Genomic DNA, 21,130 nt, shown 5'->3' with positions numbered 1-21,130 from the left:
TGTTTTCAATTGATTTTAACATTAAGATTTACCATAGTTTCGTATTCGGGCAAGCTAATTTTCAATGGAGAGCAGGGGCACTCTTATGCTAGCATCAAAATCGCTATTTTTAAAACACTAAGGCTCGACACAACATGAAACTTTGCTCATGGTGTCAGCAGGGTCTCTACACATGAACATGAGCATTGAGAACAGTGTTTGTGTTCACAGAGTTTACTAAAAAGAAGGTTTTTATGCGACTCACGTTAGCTGTTGCATCTCCGGAGCACTGCCGACATGGCTGAAAAAAAGTGTCGATCCCTGAGTATGACCTAACAGGTAGGCGAGTAATGGTGGACCTCCTACCTCTTAGGTCGTACTCTGGGAGTGCTATGATGAGCTTCAAAGTCACTTTTCTCCCAAACAATATCATTCAAGTCTGTAAACATCTGTACCTGTTGCAAGCTTTTCTTGCCACACTCAATTCATGTGCTGCATAACCTGTCATCATTAAGACAGGTGATACCATCAGTAGATCACCTGAGAGTGAAGAAGTTTCTGCACCGAAAGGCTTGTCTTTCAAAACTCTGTAGACACCCTGCAAATGGTCAAAGTTAACGGAAAACAAAATTACAGTGTGAATGGACAAAACCTCATTGTTAAAAGAGTATATTTTTATTGGTGTGTCAGATCAAATCCGCAGTATAATCATCATTTTGTAATCTATAAATCAATACTGTATGTTCAAAGAACATACAACTACGTGCACAGACTGATATGAAACTACAATATGTAAAAAGAGAGTCATAAAATGAAATCTCATAAGGACCAACTTTGCAGGAATAATTATTAATTAAAGAATAATTATATTTTAAATAAGCTTCAATGTCAGACCAACACACAACACTGCATCATCATCATCATCATCATCAAGAATCCCAATGCAAAAGAAACTCAGATTTTCTTCTTTCAAACAGCAGAGCAGCTCAACATGCTGCCAGTGGAGCTCCCCCAATACAGATGCTTTACTCGTTCTCAAACTTGCTGTATGGGTGGTCCGCGTCACCGATCAGACCTGTACACAGAGGAGAGGAAGGCAGAGAAAACAGAGACAAATGAAAACACAGAAGCTAATAGTGGGGCAGGGAGCATGATGTGCTATATTCTCCTGCTTTAAATTCCTACTCTTCGATGGCTCTCTGACTGAATGTTCAGTGCACGGCTGAAATAGCTGGATTTATCCAATTCAGCCTTTTTCCTCATGTTGACCAACATCCCTCAGTTGTCACCACTCACATTTAATGCACATTTTGGCTTAGAAATCTGATTCCTCAATCCAAGATGAGATAACCCCTGACATCCCTTAGGTTATTTTTTCAGACTTGCAAAAGCTCCTCAAATACAAATGATGTTAATTATCACTGTAGCTTTCATGCTATAACATGAATGTGTACTCTGTTGTTTTCAGAAACTGCTGCTTGCTTATGGATGTTATTTCTTAAAAGCTGCTAGTGTAGCCTGGGCCTGCTAGCCTAGACCAGAGATGGAGGGTCTGAAAAACTCACTTCACATAAAACCCCACCCCCTGGATTGTGTTTTACAGAAGAGACCAGAATTAGTCTGACAGGAATGCAGCCTCAACTGTGATCCCTGTGGAGGTAAACTAATAAGAGCAGGAGGTCTGAACAGACCATCATCCATCATTCTGTAATGTTGTCCATACCCAAAGATCTTATAACCTGACATCTTACTGCGATGATGCTGCTATGGGACTCTGACTGACACACTCATGCATGTAAATATGCAAACACTAGTGAATATGTAGTCGAACACAGTCAGCTATAAACGTAGCCATAAGTATGTATGTGTGACAGTTTATGCGATTTGTCAAGACCTAGGCCCTATTCCCATATCTTGTTGGCCACCTGCTGACTAAAGTAATAAGAGTTAGCTGTGGAGTTAGTTGGTGTGTACACACTAACTAACATTACTCATATTTGTCCAAACAAAATGTTGAATGAAAATAAGATACCAGTTTCTAACAAATCAGAATGATCCTTTAACCCTCTGGGATCCAAGGTATAATTGGCTGTTTTCGACTAATTTTGAATTGACCTGTATGTTTTCACCTTAAAAATGGTTTACCTTGCCTTGATTGGGGTAATTTTTCATAGCACAACCTCACATGTGTGACTGTACAGTTTGTTTGTTTTTTGACAGACTGCATTAATCACCTAAAAAACATATTATCATAGCTTTTTTACAGTGAAACACACATATGTTTAACAAACCATTTTTATAACTTAGAATGCAAATCTAAATTGTTGTTTGCTAAATTTGTACATATGTTTTTGAAATTTACAAAGTTATATATATCTATTTACATTAAAATACAGGCAATGCCTTAGGCTCTGCATCTCCCTCAGGTCCTCCCAGCTCATATTCACATTCACATTCACATCCACATTCAGCAGTCACCTCATTGTTTTGACACACAAAACAAAACAAAAAAAACTACACTACACTAAACACACTACTCAAATTAACTATACACTCCAAACATGCTAAATACCACAAATCTCTCCATCACTAACAGCAACACTATCACTGTCTCTCTTTCGCTGCTGTCCCTCCCACAACTTTCTCCTCATCCTCAGCAACCATATAATTTTGTGATTGGTTGATGTGGTGCATTTTTCATATGTTTTTTTGCTTGCAAGCACCTCCTGCTTGTGGACACCTTCCTTAGAATAGCCTGTTTGAACCATTTCTTCCTGCACCAAATGTGCACCAAAGGTGACGACAATATTCAGGAAGAAGCCTGGTGTTAATTATTTATCATAAGTCTGGTTTTCCTTTGCCCATCAACACAATTTAAAAACTGGTATGTAGCTTTAAGTCCACACTTTTGACAAAAGTTAAAACGGTCACGTGATTTGGATGTGCTGGCGCTTCCGTAGACCCCAGAGGGTTGAATGTGAGCATTTTAATTTCAGAGCCATTAGGACTACTTGTGGGTTATTGACCCGACCGGCCTTCATGTGGGTTGCTAGGGCTAGGTGAGCCCAGGTGTAAATCGTTGTTAAGCTGTTTGGGGAGGGAACTCATTGTGGCATTGTAGGTGGGTGATAAATAATGTCTTTAGCCACTTCCTGTGTTCAAAGACTGTCATTCCAGTTTGGCATAAATGGATTCTTTTACTCTTCTTTCAAACCATCTGTCCTCTCTGGACAAGATGTTCCCATTGTTGTCCTCAAAGGAATGATTTTCCTCCCTCAGATTTCCTTAACGACTCTGTAAGGACACTCCCACATAGAGTTTAAAAGCCTGCAACTCCCCACCAGTTAGTTAGAAATGAGGAATACAAGAAAGCACCATGACCTGGATGACTGAGAACCTTCATCACCAGAATAACTAATCGTATACATTTTCCCATGCATTAGGTCATGACTGAAAAACTTGTTTTTTTTCTCTATTTCGACCATAGTGCTAGGGTCTCAGCAAGCCACTGTTGCTCCACACAGACACATACATATGTTACAGGCTATGAAAACAAGTGTTCTTTGTTCAAAGACAAATTTTTGTCTATGGCTTCAGCGACCCGTAAAATCCTGCTCACAGCTTGTAGCACCTATAATGAAATAATTTCCTTAAAATATGGTAACGCCCGAAAATGTAATGAAATTTGCACTTTACTGTATCAAAAATGTAATAAAACCCAATAATGTAATAACTTCACTGATAACGTAACAAAATATCCTGACTGATTTTGTAATAACATTTTTACCAATAATGTAATACCTTATTACATTATTGGGAATTTGTTACATTTTCAGGTGGGTATTTTTTTTTCAAAATTGATAATGTAATATGTATGTTCATTTTCAGTCCAGAGTTCTACATTTTGTGTTTTAAGAATCTAATAATGTTATATACACTGGATTTGAAACAACAGAATGACTATTGGGTTAAATTACAGACCATACAGCCATATGCACACGTGCAGATACTCAGGGACATGCAACTACATCCTGGTCCTACTGAGTAGGTGATGGATTTACCTAAGTGGGAGACAAGAATTCCAGCTCAGATATAGGATTCTGAGCAGCACTGGAGACCCCAGGTAACTTCCCTAAACACACCTCTTCACAGATTTCCAACATTTCACTACCTCATGAAAACAACAAGCACAAACCAACAAAAAAACTTTCAGTAACACTTGAAGAGAGTATACATAAGCATTCATAACACCTACATACACATTACATGACACCTAATAAATATAGGCCTACATATCCACTCATAAATGGTTATTCCACAGAACAAAAATATAAATTCAACACTTTTGTTTTTGCCCACATTTTTCATGAGCTGAACTCAAAGATCATTTTCTATATACACAAAAGAACCATTTATATCAAATATCGTTCTCAAATCTGTCTAAATCTGTGTTAGTGAGCACTTCTCCTTTGCCGAGATAATCCATCCCACCTCACAGGTGTCCATTAGACGGCATGATTATTGCAAAGGTGTACCTTAGGCTGGCCACAATAAAAGGCCACTCTAAAATGTGCAGTTTTATCACACAGCAATGCCACAGATGTTGCAAGTTTTGAGGGACTGTGCAATTGGCATGCTGACTGCAGGAATGTCCACCAGAGCTGTTGCCCATGAATTGAGTAAGCCATCTCCAAAGGTGTTTCAGACAATTTGGCATACATCCAACCAGCCTCACACCACGTGTATCCACACCAGCCCAGGACCTCCACATCCAGCATGATCACCTGCAAGAGACCAGTCACCCGGACAGCTGCTGCAACAATCGGTTTGCATAATCAAAGAATTTCTGCACAAACTGTCAGAAACCTCGATCTGACTGCAGTTCGTCGTCGTAACTGACTTGAGTGGGCAAATGCTCACATTCAATGGCGTCTGGCACGTTGGAGAGGTGTTCTCTTCACAGATGAATCCCGGTTTTCACTGTTCGGGGCAGTTTGCTGATGTCAACGCTGTGGATCGGCCCCATGTTGCAAGGATCTGTACACAATTCCTGGGAGCTGAAAATATCCCAGTTCTTGCATGGCCAGCATACTCACCAGACATGTAACCCATTGCGCATTTTTGGGATGCTCTGGATTGGCGTATACGACAGCGTGTTCCAGTTCCTGCCAATATCCAGCAACTTCATACAGCCACTGAGGAGGAGCCACAATCAACAACCTGATCAACTCTATGCAAAGGAGAGTGTTGCACTGCGTGAGGCAAATGGTGGTCACACCAGATAATGGAATTCTGGTCTCCCGAAGAGATAAGTCCTTCACCCACTCAGTAGGACCACGATGTAGTTGCCCTGAGTATCTGCACATGTGCATATGGCTGTATGGTAATGTACAGTCTGCAATTTAACCCAATAGTCATTCTGTTGTTTCAGATCCAGTGTAAATAACATTCTTAGATTCTTAAAACACAAAATGTAGAACTCTGGACTGAAAATGAACATATATATTACATTATCTGTCAAGTATAGACAATGGAATGGTGGCGCAGTGGCACTATACCGCTAGCTCAGCGCCACTATACTCATTTTCAACGTTAGCTGCTTTGTAACGGGTGAGGGTGACGAGCGAGCGTCCCCGCCCCCCCCCCCCCGGCCAACAACAGCCAGCGACTTTCTCTGTTAGCCCCGTCCGATGATTGCGACCGTCTCAGTCAGGATATTCTATTGCATTATTGGTGAAGTTATGACATTATTGGATTTTATTACAATTTCGATCGAGTTAAGTGCACATTTCTTTTTCATTTTCAGGCGCAATTATATTTTCAGGAAATTATTACATTATAGGGTGCTACAGACCTGCATTACCTCAAGAGCAAGGTAGATACTGCTGAATTATGCACTGCTGCCACAGGGAACAGTCAATGTCAGTGTCCTGGAAACTAATTTTCAACATTTGTCCGAGACAAAGTTGACATAAACGGAGCACAGAGGACAGGGAGTCTACACCCAGCACTGTGTTACATTTACTGATCAACTCATGGACAGCAGGTGTATACATCACAGGAACAGATGGCTGGAGAGTCTTTCAAAATCATTTAAGAGGCTGAAAAAATGGTTACACAAAGTAGACTCATACATACCATACTTCCTGCGGATCTCGTCATGCCTTGCCTTTCTCTCCCCATTCCTATATAAAAAAAATACACAAAGCAAGAATCACAGTTAAACTGGTATAGATCTGTAGTTTGTCTCATTTGGTCAGGCCAAAGGACAAAAACAGTGAACTGCCGTGTCACAGTTCTAGTCCATATAGTTTGGTAGAGAACCGCTAAGTGACCATGTTTGGTGTGTACAGTCACATATGTTATTTGTCCAAACCAGGGGTCAGCAACCCACAGTATCAAAAGATCCATTTGGGGCCGTTTCCCACAAAATAAAACCCACCTGGGGCTGCAAAACCTATTTTAAAGATGTATGGCATATAAAGTTTCATTTTACTCGTGATATGTATATAAGAACAATAGTTTGTTTCATTTATGAAATTAAAGACCTAGAAACGGAAAAAAACTGACATTTTGTTTGTAACAAAGCAAAACACCAAATTCTTTTGAAGTCTATACAAAAAACAAAACAAATTTTAAAAAAAACTGCCTCGTGTAAGTTTATTTTCAAATAAAATACACAATGCAGGCTTGAGGTTTGAGTCCCTTATTATTTCTGGAATAAAAAATAAACAAATTAGCCCACTCAAACATTCTAAAATCATACAGCTGCAGCATATTCATTTTAATTAAAAAGAGCAAACCAAAAAAAAAAAAAATGCAGTTTATATTTCATTATGACTATATTCTATTTCAGTGCGCCGTCATTCTCTTTTTCTCCCCAGTCATGTACAGCAGTCAACCATCAACCTGAAAATAAATCACAAATACATAAGTTCAGGGTCCAATTAAAAATATATATTTGCAAAATAATAACTCATTAAATTGTTTCTTTCACCTGGTTAATGTGATTTCTGCTCCCAAACGTCACAGCTTATCCATATCAGGCTGTAAGACATCACTTTGATCTTCACACAGGATTGCAAGCTGTCATCTGTGAGGCGGGAGCGATGTTTTCTTTTTATGTAGTTCATGCTGGAGAAAACCTGCTCGCATAAGTATGTGGATCCAAAGATTGACAGGTCTCCAAATGCATACTTTTTAATGTTCATATAAGTGTCAAAAATGGCATTCCATGTTTTGAACACAAGTTTGTCTGGTTTGGGAAGGTTTCCAATATCACTCCATTGGTGCTTCTGAGCAAGAATGGCCTTCTGACGAGCAGCATCCTCAAGATCAGCTGTCAAGCTTCTGAACTTAGACACCCATATGTCTTTGACAGCTATGTCAGCCAATTCAATCTTACACCTTTGAATTCAGTCATACTCAACAGGGATGGATCAGTGGTCAGGGGCGTGACAGGAAAGGATAAGGTTTTTTTCCTCTCTGAAATTGCAGAATCTTTTTCCAAACGCAGTTTGCATTGCGATGATTGCACGCTGCAAATTCTCGTAGTTTTCCTGATTATGTGCTTCTTTTGACTCTCTCAAAGAGGGAAAGAGAGACAGCATAACTCTCTGTACATCTCTGGCAAAAACTGTCATCTTGTGCTCAAACACCAAAACCTCCTCCAGCATCTGCAGGGCTGTGCCTCCTTTCCCCTTGAGACTTTTGTTCAGCATGTCAAGGTGCACTGTCGTATCCACTAAGAAGTGCAGCTTTTCCAGCCAATCTGGCTGTTCCAGCTCAGGAAAGGTGAGCCCTTTGCTTTCCAGACACACAGCAATGCATTTCAGCACCTCCCCTCTGGACAGCCACCAGACTTTGTTGTGCAGCAAGAGATCAGAATATGTGTTTTCAACTTCTTCAATAATGAACAGAACTGTCTGTGGTTTAATCCTTTTGCCATTATTTTGTTCACTATCTGAATGACAAGAGGAGGAAACGCTTGAGCACACAAAGCCCTTTTGATGCAGGATGCAATGGAATGTCAGCAGCTTTCTATCCTGTGACTTCTGAAGTAAAGTCACAAACCCCTTGTGTGCTCCTGTCATACTCGGTGCCTCATCAGTAGTCACTGACACCAGGTGGTTGGCGTTTATTTCTTTGGTTTTTAAACAATCCAACACAACCTCACAGATCTCCTCTCCCTGTGTTTGGCCTTGAAGTGGAATCAATTCAATGATTTCTTCCTGTGGCCCAGCAGAATTCACATATCTGCATAAGAGCTCAATTTGCTCAATATCGCTCACATCTTTTGACTCATCACAGGCGGCTGAGTACACTGAAGCGGAATTAATGTCCTTTATTTGTTGACTGGTGATGTTTTCTGCCATTTTTTATGGTCCTGTCCTTGAAGGTCTTTGCAGAGAGAGGCATATCTCTAATTTACAGAGCAATTTCACTCTTGTTTTTGAAATCCGAGAATAGATGTTCTGATATCCTAATATATCCTTTATATATTGTCCATCTGTGAACGGCCTCCTGTGCCTGGCAATCTCCTGAGCTGCCACAAAACTAGCAGACGTATTTAAATTTGCATATTTCTCCCACCTCTTCAAAGTACTTGTGCTCTGATCAGCTTTCCGAAACTGTTCTTTTTCTTTCATCTCCAGCTGGATATTTTTTTTAGCAAAGGCTGTGTGTTTAGTCTGGAAATGTCTTTCAACGTTTGATTTTTTGTTGTTTGCTAACTTCTCGCCACATATTAAGCATACAGGCAAACCAGCTTCGTCAGCAGTGAAAGCAAGTCTGTCCATGAAGCATTAAACATTCTATTTTCGTCAGAGACTTTTCTCTTTTTTTTGATTCATCCATGGTTAGCTAACTTACCGGGATCGAAAATTCAAACAAGTCACTTGCCTGGCGGCAACAGATGACGCATACAAAGTGTGACGCATATTTTGAACTACAAAATATTGAAACACCTTTTAATTGAATGTTACAAGACTGCTTCAATCTAAAAAAACAGTAACAATTACATTGAAAAAATAAAATATATAAAATAAAATGAATTTAAACCTAAATTTAAATAAGGGGCGGTTGCGGTGTGATTTGGTTGGCGGTCGTGGGCGGGGGCCCCGGCAACCCAATCGCCGGATGGTGACTCTAGCCATGGGGACATGGAATGTCACCTCACTGGGGGGGAAAGAGCCTGAGCTGGTGCAAGAGGTTGAGCGGTACCGACTAGAGATAGTCGGGCTCTCCTCTACGCACAGTCTGGGCTCTGGAACCAAACTCCTTGAGAGAGGCTGGACTCTCTTCTATTCTGGAGTTGCCCGTGGTGAGTGGCGGCGAGTTGGTGTGGGCTTGCTTATAGCTCCTCGGCTCAGCCGCCATGTGTTGGAGTTTACCCCAGTGAACGAGAGGGTCGTTTCCCTGCGCCTTCGGGTCGGGGATAGGTCTCTCACTGTTGTTTCGGCTTATGGGCCGAACAGCAGTGTAGAGTACCCGGCCTTCTTGGAGTCCCTGGGAGGGGTACTGGAGAGTGCTCCAACCGGGGACTCCGTCGTTCTACTGGGGGACTTCAACGCTCACGTGGGCAGCGACAGTCTTACCTGGAGGGGTGTGATTGGGAGGAACGGCCTCCCCGATCTGAACCAGAGTGGTGTTTTGTTACTGGACTTCTGTGCTAGTCACAGTTTGTCCATAATGAACACCATGTTCAAGCATAAGGGTGTCCATATGTGCACATGGCACCAGGACGCCCTAGGCCAGAGGTCAACGATCGACTTTGTGGTCGTGTCATCTGGCCTCCGGCCGTATGTCTTGGACACTCGGGTGAAGAGAGAGGCTGAGCTGTCAACTGATCACCACCTGGTGGTGAGTCGGATCCGTTGGCAGGGGGAGGAAGCTGGACAGACCTGGCAAACCCAAACATATTGTGAGGGTCTGCTGGGAACGTCTGGCAGAACCCTCTGTCAAAGAGGTCTTTAACTCCCACCTCCGGGAGAGCTTGGACCTGATCCCGAGGGAGGCTGGGGACCGTGTCGAGAGTACAGGGTCAGAGGCCCTCTGTTAAGGGCCGTACGGTCCCTGTGCGAGCGGAGCAGGAGCTTGGTTCGCATTGCCGGCAGTAAGTCAGACCTGTTCCCGGTGCATGTTGGACTCCGGCAGGGCTGCCCTTTGTCACCGGTTCTGTTCATTATTTTCATGGACAGAATTTCTAGGCGCAGCCACTGGCCGGAGGGGATCTGGTTCGGGCAATCTGCCGGCACCAGAGCTTCACTTCAGAAGACAGTGACGGTTCTGACTCTCAACTTCCCTCTTTTATCAACATACTCTGACAATTTTCTCTTGTTTATACCCTCTCAGACAATTAGTTTCAAGTAAGACACACAGTTCCTAGCAGACAGCTGGGATAGAGGTTTTGCCAGCCACGTAAATCTGGTCAATGAAAAGTTGAAGGTCAGCTAAAATGGATAAGAATCAAGACCGGAGATTTATTATCATTAAATATGACAGAACAACACGCCATAAGGTGGTGTTTATTTGGGAAGTGTTGTTTTCACTAAACATGTGTCCCAGTGGTTGCTTGAGACATCATAGGGAGCCTGTGAATAACCAGTGGCGTGGAACTAAAGTGAAATTAATGTAAAAACTAACAAACATGACAACTGAGAACCTTTATCATTATCAACATACATGAGCACTCTGATGCTGAGGCCATCAAGATATCTTATTATTGCTCTGTCCATTTATGTTGATGAATCCAAATTTGTTTTTGTATTTTACCCTGGTCTAGGGGAACCAGAGACATAACATGATGTGCAACATGCCTTTCAGCGAACAATGGTGAAACAAACTTGACACTTTTTTCTCCCTGATAAGCCTAGTAGTGTGCCAGAGCCAAATCCTAACTCAGAGGATGAATTCAAGTCTGAAGACACGAGTGTGGTGAAAAGGGCGGAAAATATTGTTTTTGTGAAGAATGGCTGAGAGAATTTGACTGATATCTCAGAGAGATTAATTCCATGAACTGCAAATTTTGCAGTCAATACCCACGACATGCGGGGAACACAGAATATGCAGGTAATGCTGGCACTACACAGTTAATGGTGGTCACAATGCTAGTCTAAGGCATAAAATATGCTGTCATCTGTGCTCCACCGTCAGTTGCATTTAGAAGGCAAGAGGCTGCCCCAGATGTTTACATCAATTTATTTGTGAAGTTGTGGTCTGTGAAAGGATAGGTAGGGTTATTGAGCACATACTTTGTTTAAATTTCTGAACACAGCTTCTCATTTATGATTTCTGAAGGTGTGTTTGTTAATAATGTACTGTAAAGACAGTATTGTTACTGTCTGTATACCTAATTTCTCTTATGCTGCTTCTTAAAAAGTTCACAATAAAATGTGACAGAGAATTTAAAACAAAACATCATAATTTCTGCATTTATTATCAACATATTTATCAGTAATACAGTAAAAATGAGAGGAAATGGGAATATTTGCTTTGCATGTTGATTTACAGTGTGCGCCCCTAAATTTTGTGATTGTGCTCCTAAAAATTTCAGTTTGGGGCCACTGTGCCCCTTGTAAAAAATGTGAGTTTGGAAAAGCCATCATCACATACCGGGGCAAAAAGGTGGAGCAAGGTCAGGTTTGCCCAGTGATGGTAAAAGTGCAAGCCACTGTCGATTTTTGAGCGCCTGAAATTGGTCATGAGCTCTGTCAGTTCCTTGGGATGGCTGGGTACTACAGGGCTTTCTGTAGAAATTTATCAGATGTAGTAGCTCTACCCACAAGTGGTCAGAGAAACGTTAAGTGGCATTCGAGACTGCTAAAGCCGTCCTCTGCAGCTCTTCGTTGTTGGCCATTCTGAACTTTGCACGTCCATTTGAGCTCAAGGTAGACACCAGCGCCCTCAGTGCAGGCGCAGTGCTCCTGCAGGAGGACGCATGTGGAGTTGATCATCCAATTTCTTGTTTTTCCGAGAAGTTCAAGAAACATCAGTTACACTATAGCACCACTGAAAAGGAGGCCTTCTCTTGGCACTATAGCACTTCTCTGACCACAGCCTATTAGTGTTTATGAATCAGGTGCAGAAGAGTAATCAGCAGTTTGAATATATTGTATCATATAATGAAAGAGTGAGGCATTTAAGCTTGTTTTAGTTTGGTGGAGAGACACTTGAATTCAAACAGTCTGCAGTTGTATTTTTCTGTTTAGTAAGGAAAAGAGGTGTCAAAATATCTCCTTTCCGAACATTATGTGACTTTATTCATTTAAGTATTAAACTCAGAATTTCTGCATCCCCCACCTGGGGCTTTCAAACTGCCCACTTTTTCTGGCCAACGTGGTATCATGATAAATTAGCATGCTAACTTCACATCACCCTCTGACACACAAAACATAGATGTCTTTTACATAACATCAACACTGTTGTTTCTGTATGCTCTACTGATAATGTTAGATCATTTTGGGAATGTTTTCAACTAACAGTCTGGCCACATTAGTGTTGGGCGGTATGACCAAAAATGTATATCACAGTATTTTCCAAAATTCTAACAATTTCACGGTATATGACTATTTTTTTCATGCATAAACACGTGTTCACAGCATTTTCTACTGGTTGAGAGAGGAATTACTAGCCCCTTTTATACAGATTTAGCTGCACTCTGCCACCCTGTCTATCTAAAAAAGGAGGTTTAATATTCCTTCTTTCCCAAAAAGCCTCCACTGAGGTGAGGTGACGCGCGAAGTTGGGTGTGAACAGGGACATACAGCATATGCATTGGAAGAAATGTGGCGACACTTGATAGATTTACTTAATCATAGACCTGTGGCCCATATTATCACCTCCTCAGTCAAACACTCGTCGATGTTAAACCCCCCGCTATTGAAGGAAGCGTGCAGCGGAGCGTCTCGCGTTAGCTGCCTCAAGCAACAGACAGCTAACAGGTAGCAGGTCGAATTTGTCTTCAAAATAAGAGCTTTACATTGCACCCCATTGGAGTTTAGAATTGGGTTCCTAGCAGGGGGCTTTTAATTTGAAAGTAGCAACAGTTAGTAGCTTGCCGGTACAACAACAAGCTGACAGCTACAGAGACTGAGGAGATGAGGAGCGGCTTTCCAGTTGCTCATCCTGACGTGCGGATGAAGTCATGAACTGCAATGTCTATCCTAGCCATCTTCACTGTAACGCAACACCAGAGCACTACTGTTTACCCTCACCACGCCTCACAGTCGCACCATGCCTGTTTAAAAGCGCAACACTGAAAAGGGTCTGGTCTGAAACAGTGTTGCACAGCGCAGCGTAGCGGTCCGAACGTTGTGTAATGAAATACACCAGCATGGTGGTATATTAAAAATTCATATCGTAACAAAAATATACACCGGTATTCGGTGTGAACCAGTATGCCGCCCGGCACTAGGCCATATGTTACATATTGACCCTCTAAAAGCCATGACATGTGTAATTCCAACTGAAAAAGGCCTAGAGGGAAAGTCAGAGCTTATTAAACAATTTTTTATGATTTAGGTTTTGACAGAATTTTACTGGTGTAAATACAGTTTCAAATCTCTGACCTGTCTGGAGAAAATGAAACTTTTAATACAAATACAGACTTCTGAGATTTTTAGAAGCAGGGGTATCACTTAGCATTCATAAAGCTGTATGGGTCAGTCCCTCTGTTAATGATTCCCCCAGACTGCTCTCTAGCCTGGGCTCCGATGATGATGAAGGCTCAGTGCACTGAGGACTCTCAAGGCGACAGGCGGGAGTGTCTAGAGGCACTAGTCTTTACCATGATGAGTCCGATCTATTCTGAATGTTCAGTTCACAACATGAACTGCATGTATGTAGGTCACTGCACTAACTCTGACTTCAGAGATCTGATCATACCCACTGCAGGAAACCCTGACTAAATTTTTTTGGGCACATGAGAGAAAAGCTCGAGGAGACAGAGGTTGGATAATTCAAGTCACAGGCACGTTTTCACGCGCACGGAGACACACACGCACACACACAGCTAACCAACACATCACCAGGCCATCCAACACATCACCCGGCCATCCACCGAGGACAAATGCACTGGGAGCACAGGAGTTAAATAGAAAGATGGAGTTGAAACATTTATACAGTGCAGGAAGAGGAAGGCTTCCAGGTATACTGACGGCTACATCACACACTGCTGTGTGATTCAATGACTAACACACTGTTTCTTTGACAGTGGATGGTGTGACGTTTCTTAAGCTGGTGCCGTTCATGTTAATATTATGATACAGAAAGTCTAATTGTATTCATATTATACATACCAACTAATATTTGTATGTATTGCTTTCAACTCAAGCAATGAGGTTTTGTAAATAACTGTGAAGTTGCATAGTTGCTCAACTTTAATCTTCTATTAAAGGTGCTAAATTTCGATTGACCCTTTTATATCCTTTTGGTTATTTTGGTATGTTATAAACTTTCACTAAAACTAGTCAAATTACCTGACATAACACCATCATTCTGGAACCCCTTGTGCAGTTAAAAACAGATGTAGAAAATGTACAAAATCTGATGCCATTTTACTATAGATGATGCTACAGAAACAATTTCTATTTAAGTGGCCATGTCTCCGTTCAGCAGGCTACACACTTGCTGGCGTATGGCTGCTTCCTCTTGCTGTTGCATACAGCTCGATAATTGGTCACATTCACAAGGGGTCACAAGATTATTGTATACTTTAGAGTGGCAAATCTCACCAATGTCAAAATGCACAAATGCTATGAAAAAAGTGTACAGGTTGGTTAGTCTGTGACATGATCACATCATGTTATGGTTCCACAAATGTCTGTTGTCCAAATTAAATTCATAATTAAAGCTGCAAGCAGTGATGAACGGGCCCTCGCAGTCCACGCGCGTCATGGCATGCTGCCATCTGGGCTTGCTCACGCAACACCTTATGCTGTGGAAGTAGTTCCTTTATAATTCGGTGGCCTGCTATTGCCAGTATCGAATAATGTACGCTGAGGTCATAAAAAGTGTGTGAACTGCTGCATGATTCCCTGGGCAAAGACTGAGTCGATGGTACGCTTTTGAAGCTGGCTGAAGAGAATGTCCACATGAGGCATGCATGATGCAATGAAATAGTTTCAGGAAGAAGCTGAAGCTGGTGAAAGTATCATCCTCCAGTAGCCTCACAAACCCTCCAGCTTCCCGCACAATGGCTCAAACTCCCCTGATGGTTTCAAAACACTGGATGATCTCACCTTTGTGGTCAAACACAGTGTTCACGGCATAGATATGAAAGTTCCATCTTACTGTGCTTGCTGTTGGGAGTCTGTGTGCTATCACTGTATCAAGCACACGGGTTCTCTTGGGAGGTCTTGAAAAAAGTCCAGAGAATCCAGCCAAGTCAGAGAGGAACTGTTTAACTGATGGGCTATGAGATGTCACCTGCTGCATGATGAAAGCTGAAGAGGGGCAGTTTATGGGGGAGTTGCTGTTGTGCTTGTCCCTCTGGGGCTTCAAAAGCCAAAAGTGTAAGTCCTACATCTGAAATAAGACCATCAGCCGAAAGCCAACAAGATTTCCTACATGTTTATATATTTATATTGTCTATGGGAAGTAAAGTATGTGGGATCAAAATCAAGCTGAAGAGAACTTCTTCTCCAGTTCTTCCAGCTGCTCTCCACGCAATACACATCCATTATAAAATCATAATGCAGCCTAAAAATCCTTAAAACTAAAACTGTGATGATTTGAAAACCGTAAAATATTTTTAAAAACTGAATACCTGCCCAATAGTTCGAGGTCTTCTGACTTTTTAAAAGTTGGAATTGTGTCTGCAACTCAAATTATGAGGGACAAGAAGAGGTTGAAAGTAGATGAGTTTTGAAGAGGATTTTAAGATTTCCTCATTTAATTCCATTCACAGTAATTAGACTGCCACCAGAGCACCACCTATGAGCCGATTTGCACCAAACTTTGCACAAACCCTCATCAGGCCATGGAACACAATTGGGAAAAGTGTTGTGGTAAACAGAATGTATTTGGTGAAAATATGAAAGACTATCTGTTTTCAATCCAATGTGCAGGAATTTGTTGTTTAATATTTTGGGCCTCTATTGGTCTATCAAAATTCTTTTGATAACTTTTTTGTTAGGAGGGTCCACAGATGCTTCCCACAAAGTTTGGTGCAAATCGCTCAAATTGCCTAGGTGGAGTTCGAAAAAGTAAGTTTTTCATTTGTTGCGATTTTGCGAATGGAAAGTTAGCATGAAAGTGGGCGGGGCCTACACCAAACAATTCGGCTGAATGCAAAGGAACACACAGGGATGAGGATTTAATAATGTGTAACATTTTGGGCAGGAGTTATGAGCAAAAAACCCTTTTGCATTAAAAATAGTGCCACCTGCTGGTCATTTTTGGTGTGTGAGTCACAGAGGCCATTCTATAGCACCTCTATGAATTTCATTTCCATAAGTGTTATGGTGCAGACATAGTGCCAAATACTAATTTAGCCGGCCACCAGAGCGCCACCTAGTGGCAGATCGGTAAACCCTTTGTCAAATGTCCTCAGGAGGGCACTGACAATACATGTACTAAGTTTCGTGTAAATCTTATAAACCCTTGTGGAGATAAAAAACACATCAATTTAAAGAGTGCCTTCCTGTTTTGAACCAAATCTGCAGGAAGTTGTTATCTAATAACTTTAATAATTTGGCTGTGTGCCAAGTTTCATGCAAATCGGTGAAAGTTCGAAAAAGTAGGTTTTCAACATTTTGCGACATAGCAAAAAAAAAAATGGTGGGCATAAATAGGCGTGGCCTATACCATGAGTCGCACAATTGACTAATGCATACATATAATGTTTTTGAATGTGCAACAAAGTATATGGGAGTCATTAGCCAAAACGAACTTTCCTTAATAACAGTGCCACCTAGTGGTGGAAATTCAGGACAACAATAGATTATAACATTTTTCGCCAGGTGTGACTTACATTTCAAGTTTGGTGAGTTTTGGGGTGTAGTATGTTCAGGCAGTGAAAAAAACAAATAATAAAGTATCATTTGAAAAACAAAAGGGTCCTTGCAGGTTCCCAGCTCGGGCCCTAACAAAATAAACTACAACTGCAAGCAGTTATGAACGGGTGCCAAGGATGATGGGCTTGGGGCAAAAGTGAGGACATAGGCCAATGTCTGAGCTGTGGTATTCGCTGTAATGGCAAGTGCACTGGAAGTGCAAATGCTGAATGTGTGCCGATTTGGATTTGTTGTACTAAGCCACGCCCACATTGATCAGTAATGACCACCTTCAAGATATGGCCTCAGGATTGGCCCTACATCATACCGACCAAATTTCGTAAAAATGTAGCCATTCAAGAGATATAAACTTCCCATCTTTTTAGCGCCCCCTAGTGGCCAAAATTCACCAAATTCGGCTCATCCCTTCCCAGTGTCATGGCAACCAAAGACGTCAAATTTGGTGTTAATAGCATTTAGTTTGACTGAGATATCAAACAATTTACATTTTTATAGCTAGTTACAGAAATTTGTTCGTCAATAATTTGCACATTTTTTGACCGAGCAAAATTCTTTTGATAACTTTAGATCAGGTCCAGCTGAAGAGTGTACATGCCAAGTTTCAAGCTGATGGGACAAAATCCCAAGGAGGAGGTTGGAAAAAGTAGATTTGCATATGTGGCAATTTAACGAATGAAATGTGCAGCAGAAGTCGGCGTGTCCTATGTCAGAAAACCCAGCTCTACTCAGGGAACAAAAGGATATAAGGATTGCGAATGTGTTATTTAAAATGTGGAAGTTACAGGCAAAAACGCAGTTACATTCATTATAGCACCACCTAGTGGAGTACATGTGCAATTTTTGGTATGGAAGAACTGTGTCCTATTCTATCTGTACCATCTAAATTTCAAAGTTCTCAGCTTAATAGATTGGCTGAAATTAACGTTTGTTGTTTATGTTGTAATAAACCACGCCCACACTGACCAGTCATAACCCCCTTCAAGATATGGTGTCAGGATTGGCCTTACATCATACCGGCCAAATTTGGTAAAAATCGGTGTAGCCGTTCAAGAGACATAAACTTCCCATATTTTTAGCGCCCCCCTCAAATTCGGCTCATCCCTTCCCGGTCTCATGACAAGGGAGGATTTGGTGTTAATAGCATTTAGTTTGACCAAGTTATCAAACAGTTTACATTTTTATAGTTAGCTACAGAAATTTGCTCGCTAATAATTTGTGCATTTTTTGACCGAGCAAAATTCTTTTGATGACTTTAGATCAAGTCCAGCTGAAGAGTGTAGGTGCCAAGTTTCACACAGATGGGACAAAATCCCAAGGAGGAGTTCGAAAAAGTAGGTTTTGCATATGTGGCGATTTAGCGAACGAAATGTGCAGCAGAAGTGGGCGTGTCGTATGTCAGAAAACCCAGCTCTATTCAGGGAACATATGGATATAAGGTTTGCGAATGTGTTATTTAAAATGTGGAAGTTACAGGCAAAAACGTGATTGCATCCATTATATTGTCACCTAGTGTTAATTTTTTTGTTAATAATTTGCGCATTTTTTGACAGAGCAAAATTCTTTTGATAACTTAAGATCAGGTCCAGCTGAAGAGTGTACGTGCCAAGTTTCACACAGATGAGACAAAATCCCAAGGAGGAGTTTTCTAGGCGCAAGTGGGCGTGGCCACTGCAAAGTGATTCAGCTCCATTCAGGGAATCTGGGGATACAAGGTTTTTGAATGTCTGACGTAAAAGTGCGTTGGCCTAGTTTATAGCACCCACTGCAGCCGAATATATGTATTTTTTTGTGTCCCAGACATTTGCAGGAGCCTGAACCAACCCTCCAAACTGCACTGCTCTCCCTTGCACGGTTTAGCCTGCAGCACCACTTTTAGCTGGAGATAAAAATAAAAATCCTTACAATTACAATAGGGTTCCTAGCACCACTGGTCCCCTCGGCTCCTCAGGCTTGGCCCCCTAATAATCCTTAGAAAAACAATACGGACCTCGCAGGTCTACCTGCTCGGGCCGTAATTACATAGTAGTACTTTTACACCAGAGACAAATTTTGTCTGATGTATTATTATTTCATATGTGGTTTTGCTAATGTTTACTATATCATTTGAGTAATATCTATCAGCACTACAAATCTTGCAGTTTTCCCTTAAAACAAAGAGAAGTAATATAGCAATAGTTGTGCCAACCAAATCTTAGAACAATACTGGTTTCAGTCAAAGAGATATTTAATGCAGAGACACATTGTGAATTTGTTACAGACAGCTATATCCCATTTGTACTTCAAGCATACTGAAAAGACATTCTTACCGTTCCTCTGCGCGCTGTCTAATCTCTTCTCTCTTCCTGGCAAATCTCTCCTCATCTCTGTCAGGCCTTAAGACATAAGAAGGCATGAATGGAGAATCTGAACTAGTTAATAACAAAACACGCCCTTCTGGATGTGACAACTATAGACATCTCCAAATTGCTACAATTGCTTGAGGGATATTCTTTTCACAAAGCATAACCAACTAACTAGAAATCTTGTAAGTTACTGTGAGTCAAATTCCCCAGAGCACAATTTATATTTGATTCATGAATTGTCTCTGCAGCTTGGTAAACATAAGGAAACCGACGCTCCAAAGTAAAGTGAAAGCTTTTGCCGGAGAATTGTGTTACCTTTGATAATGGAATTATCTAACTTAATGGAAACTGAGCAATCAGGAGGTGAGAAGATGAAACTGCCAGAAGGTAAACAGAAAACGGACATTGGGTTTTTGCTTCTTATCCCATTTATTCTGTCGGATAGACATGAACAAGGCTCCTATTCTAAAAGCACTCTCAGTGAGACAGGCAAAGCTGCAAATGATTGACTGACATCAGTGTTTCCCACAAATTAATTCAATTGTGGCGGCCCGCAACAATATCAACATTTGCTGCCACATATTGATTTTCTATTTCTGGAGATGCACGTCTCGTTGTCACTCACTCAAGACAGCATGCCCGTCAATGAATAGCATGACGTTATATACTCCCATTCAGTGGACAGCAGTGTGGGTTTTAGTCCACTGGTAAAACCGTGAGTGAGCAGGCCTTAAAGCTGTTTTTGCCGTGGACAAGCCGTGTAATTACATCGTCATGTGATGCACTTTGTCCCCAAAAGCTAACATTGTGAAAGACGTGCCTACAGACCTTAATAAAAGCCTCACAACCCCTGTGAAATGACTGGTATTACTGTCAGAGTTTGGGCAATTCTTTCCAATACCAATTGAGATGTATGGAATAAAAGATTTGAACGATTACATTTTATCCCCATCCAAGTTAGCTCGGTGCTAAACCAGAAGTTAGCCGACTGTGTGATCTCTAGTGCACATGGTCAAAGGCACCCCAGCCAGACAGCCACTGCCACAATTAAAGTCTGACTCTGTAGGAAACACTGGACATGACAATATCATTTCACTCCAGCACAATAACAGCACCACACACTTGACTTGTATAGGAACCTAAAATGATGAAGCAAGAGTGAGTATAGTTATGTTAAATGGGTGCTCAACTCAAGAGCTCACTGCACTGAACAGTTGTTCAAGTTCAGAAGTCATGTCACAGATGTAAAACTTTGAGTCACACACGGCTGACACACTCTCACAAGCTGAGAATCACTATGATTGTTTAGGTCTCACATAGCAATTTTATGTAACTTGTTTCAATTATTTTAAGGCTTAAAGATAAATAATTAGGGACATGGCTGCTTTGAGTGACAGGTAGCCACAAGCTATCTACTAGGCTTCCTGACAGCTAATTGCAGTCACTGCATTTGATCTCTCAGCCATATTTTTGGTGTTGTGCCTTTCAGAGAATTTTGATTCAGATATCGGATAGGATGTGACAGAGACCCCATTCACCCTATCAAAAGACATTGTACCAGGGATGTAACGGTTACTGGTATCATGGTAAACCATGGTAAAATTTCGGTGGTGAAGGTTACAGTTTAAGTTTTAATTACCATGGTAATAACACTTATGGATGTAACGGTTACTGGTATCATGGTAAACCATGGTAAAATTTCCACGGTGAAGGTTACAGTTTAAGTTTTAATTACCATGGTAACCGCCAAGGTGTGGAAAACTCGTGAGGTATTTTATCCAAGTCTCACTACAC

At 41.3% G+C, this 21,130-nt stretch overlaps 2 protein-coding genes across 3 annotated transcripts in view; both read right to left on the bottom strand.

Moving 5' to 3' along the window:
- Positions 1–632: 632 nt before the first annotated feature.
- LOC119005346 (pituitary tumor-transforming gene 1 protein-interacting protein) overlaps positions 633–21,130 on the bottom strand; it is a 35,274-nt gene continuing 14,776 nt past the window's right edge. The window contains exons 5-7 of one of the 2 annotated variants that reach the window (XM_037072893.1): positions 19,301–19,366; positions 6,118–6,164; positions 633–1,054 (exon numbers count right to left, since the gene is read on the bottom strand). In XM_037072893.1, the coding sequence (XP_036928788.1) occupies positions 1,005–1,054; positions 6,118–6,164; positions 19,301–19,366 (163 nt within the window). In that variant the 3' untranslated portion in view covers positions 633–1,004. The remainder of the gene's footprint in view (positions 1,055–6,117; positions 6,165–19,300; positions 19,367–21,130) is intronic. The other variant, XM_037072894.1, reaches the window with a different exon arrangement.
- On the bottom strand, positions 6,172–9,413 carry LOC119005345 (general transcription factor II-I repeat domain-containing protein 2A-like). The gene is made up of 2 exons (XM_037072892.1): positions 6,977–9,413; positions 6,172–6,888 (listed from the first exon to the last, which is right to left on the bottom strand). Exon 1 carries the CDS (start codon positions 8,352–8,354, stop codon positions 7,419–7,421), a length of 936 nt encoding a protein of 311 aa, XP_036928787.1. The 5' UTR covers positions 8,355–9,413; the 3' UTR covers positions 6,172–6,888; positions 6,977–7,418.

This window comes from Acanthopagrus latus, chromosome 17 (genome assembly GCF_904848185.1).
Source record: "Acanthopagrus latus isolate v.2019 chromosome 17, fAcaLat1.1, whole genome shotgun sequence".
Classification (NCBI taxonomy): domain Eukaryota; kingdom Metazoa; phylum Chordata; class Actinopteri; order Spariformes; family Sparidae; genus Acanthopagrus; species Acanthopagrus latus.
This window is presented reverse-complemented; position numbering and strand designations above follow the sequence as displayed.

What these genes read in the sequence shown, in the direction of transcription:
- LOC119005345 (XM_037072892.1), bottom strand. Translation starts at nt 8,354, where the DNA reads ATGGCAGAAAACATCACCAGTCAACAAATAAAGGACATTAATTCCGCT.